Genomic DNA, 1,568 nt, shown 5'->3' with positions numbered 1-1,568 from the left:
CCACATCTTCACGTTTTCCACTGCCTCTTTAGCCCTGTTTTCCTTAAATGGTTCTGTTTAGACTAAAATTATTTTTGCTTGCACGGTCAGATATTTAATCTGTAATAAAATTCTCCTAATCACAGATTGGCCACCAACCTAAACATTGGGGCTTTATGAAATAACGTGTACATTTCAGATCAACAAAACAAGCATTTTTATTCACCCACATGTTGTTCCATATCACTTTGAATGAATAAATGAAGCATTAGTATAGATATTAGCGTACGCTCAAATCGCTTCACTTTCTTTTTTTCCATGGAGCACATAGAGAAATTTAATGGTCACTCTTTTCCATGCAGTTGCAATGAATGAGAATTGAGGCTTTCAAGGTGTTTTTCTCACACAAAGCTATCGTATGACTTCAGAAGATTTGGAGTATAGTGTACAAGTCGTATGAACTACTTTTATGAGACTTTTATGGTGCTGTTGTGACCTTGATGCTTGAAAGCCTCAGTCCCTATTCATTGCAATTGCATGGGAAAAAAGATTTTACTTTGTGTTCTTTCTCAGTTTCAGATACTCTTTCAAATTAAACACATTAATTAAGTAAAACACATTTACCACTTTCTGCAAGCCATCGATGAGATTGCCCACAACAATACGGAGACCTTTGAGCTCCTGGACCATGTTGGTGATTTCCTCACAGGAGCGCTCGCACACATCCGATGCCATTTTTTCCTTCTGCCCAATGAAGTTGGTAGAGATGGCCATACCAACAGACACAGTCTCTGTACTTTCATTAACCACGTTAACTTCCTCTGAGAGAGAAAGGAATGCAGAGTCAAAAAATGTAAATGTTTAAATTGAATTTTTTTTACTTCAGAAATGTCCCTAAAAATAAAGAGGAAGTAAAAGGACTTTAATTTGAAATAATACATGCAAATGAATACAACATTAAAGTGGCCCCATAAGCCTTTACAATGAATAAGCAAAATACAGCAGCTATGTTTGAGATTTTAGAACAGTGCATGGATTCCACAACCCACACACTTGAATATATCATTCTCTCACTGTATTTCTGACATAAGTATAATAAATGCATAGAAGCTACCCTGAAGCAACATTTAAAGAAAGATAGTGATTTTTCAAAGCAAGTCTTTGAAAAGGAGGAAGGTGGTGGGGTACGGGATACGCAACAGCAGAGGAATGCTGTCCACTGCGCCAAAACTCCCATTAGATATCTGCAGCCATTTTGGGGTCATTTGCGTAAATTTTCTCCAGATTAATGGAGGACAGGGGACAATAAATCAAGAGCCATGTTGTTACCTCCAGAGGTTTCTTTGAGACTCATGCAGGGTTAGCAGCTTTTTAGAGACTGTTGAACTCGTTCAAATCTCTTGGGGTTTTCAGTCAACGCTGGGAAAATGAGTGTGTGCGCGTGTCTGTTTCAGCGACTTTCTAGGCAGGCTTTTGTGCAGTTCACTTTAACTTTTATTTAGCAATACGTGGCACTCCTAAACTGGGGCACTAGAGATTTTATAGAGACCTCTGTACTGGCATCCTAACGCTCAGCAGCTGGCATGTAT

At 38.6% G+C, this 1,568-nt stretch overlaps 1 protein-coding gene across 1 annotated transcript in view; it reads right to left on the bottom strand.

Annotated features, from left to right (window-relative positions):
• Window positions 1-603: 603 nt before the first annotated feature.
• LOC107577843 (thrombospondin-2-like) overlaps window positions 604-1,568 on the bottom strand; it is a gene marked incomplete at its 3' end in the record, with an annotated part of 4,685 nt that continues 3,720 nt past the window's right edge. Inside the window, exon 4 of the mRNA XM_016263875.1 lies at window positions 604-798. Within this exon, the coding sequence (XP_016119361.1) occupies window positions 604-798 (195 nt within the window). The remainder of the gene's footprint in view (window positions 799-1,568) is intronic.

The sequence above is a fragment of the Sinocyclocheilus grahami genome, unplaced genomic scaffold, assembly GCF_001515645.1.
Source record: "Sinocyclocheilus grahami isolate Dianchi unplaced genomic scaffold, SAMN03320097.WGS_v1.1 scaffold7438.1, whole genome shotgun sequence".
Lineage (NCBI taxonomy): Eukaryota > Metazoa > Chordata > Actinopteri > Cypriniformes > Cyprinidae > Sinocyclocheilus > Sinocyclocheilus grahami.
The sequence above is the reverse complement of the archived record's forward strand: the minus strand, read 5'-3'. Positions and strand labels throughout refer to the sequence as shown.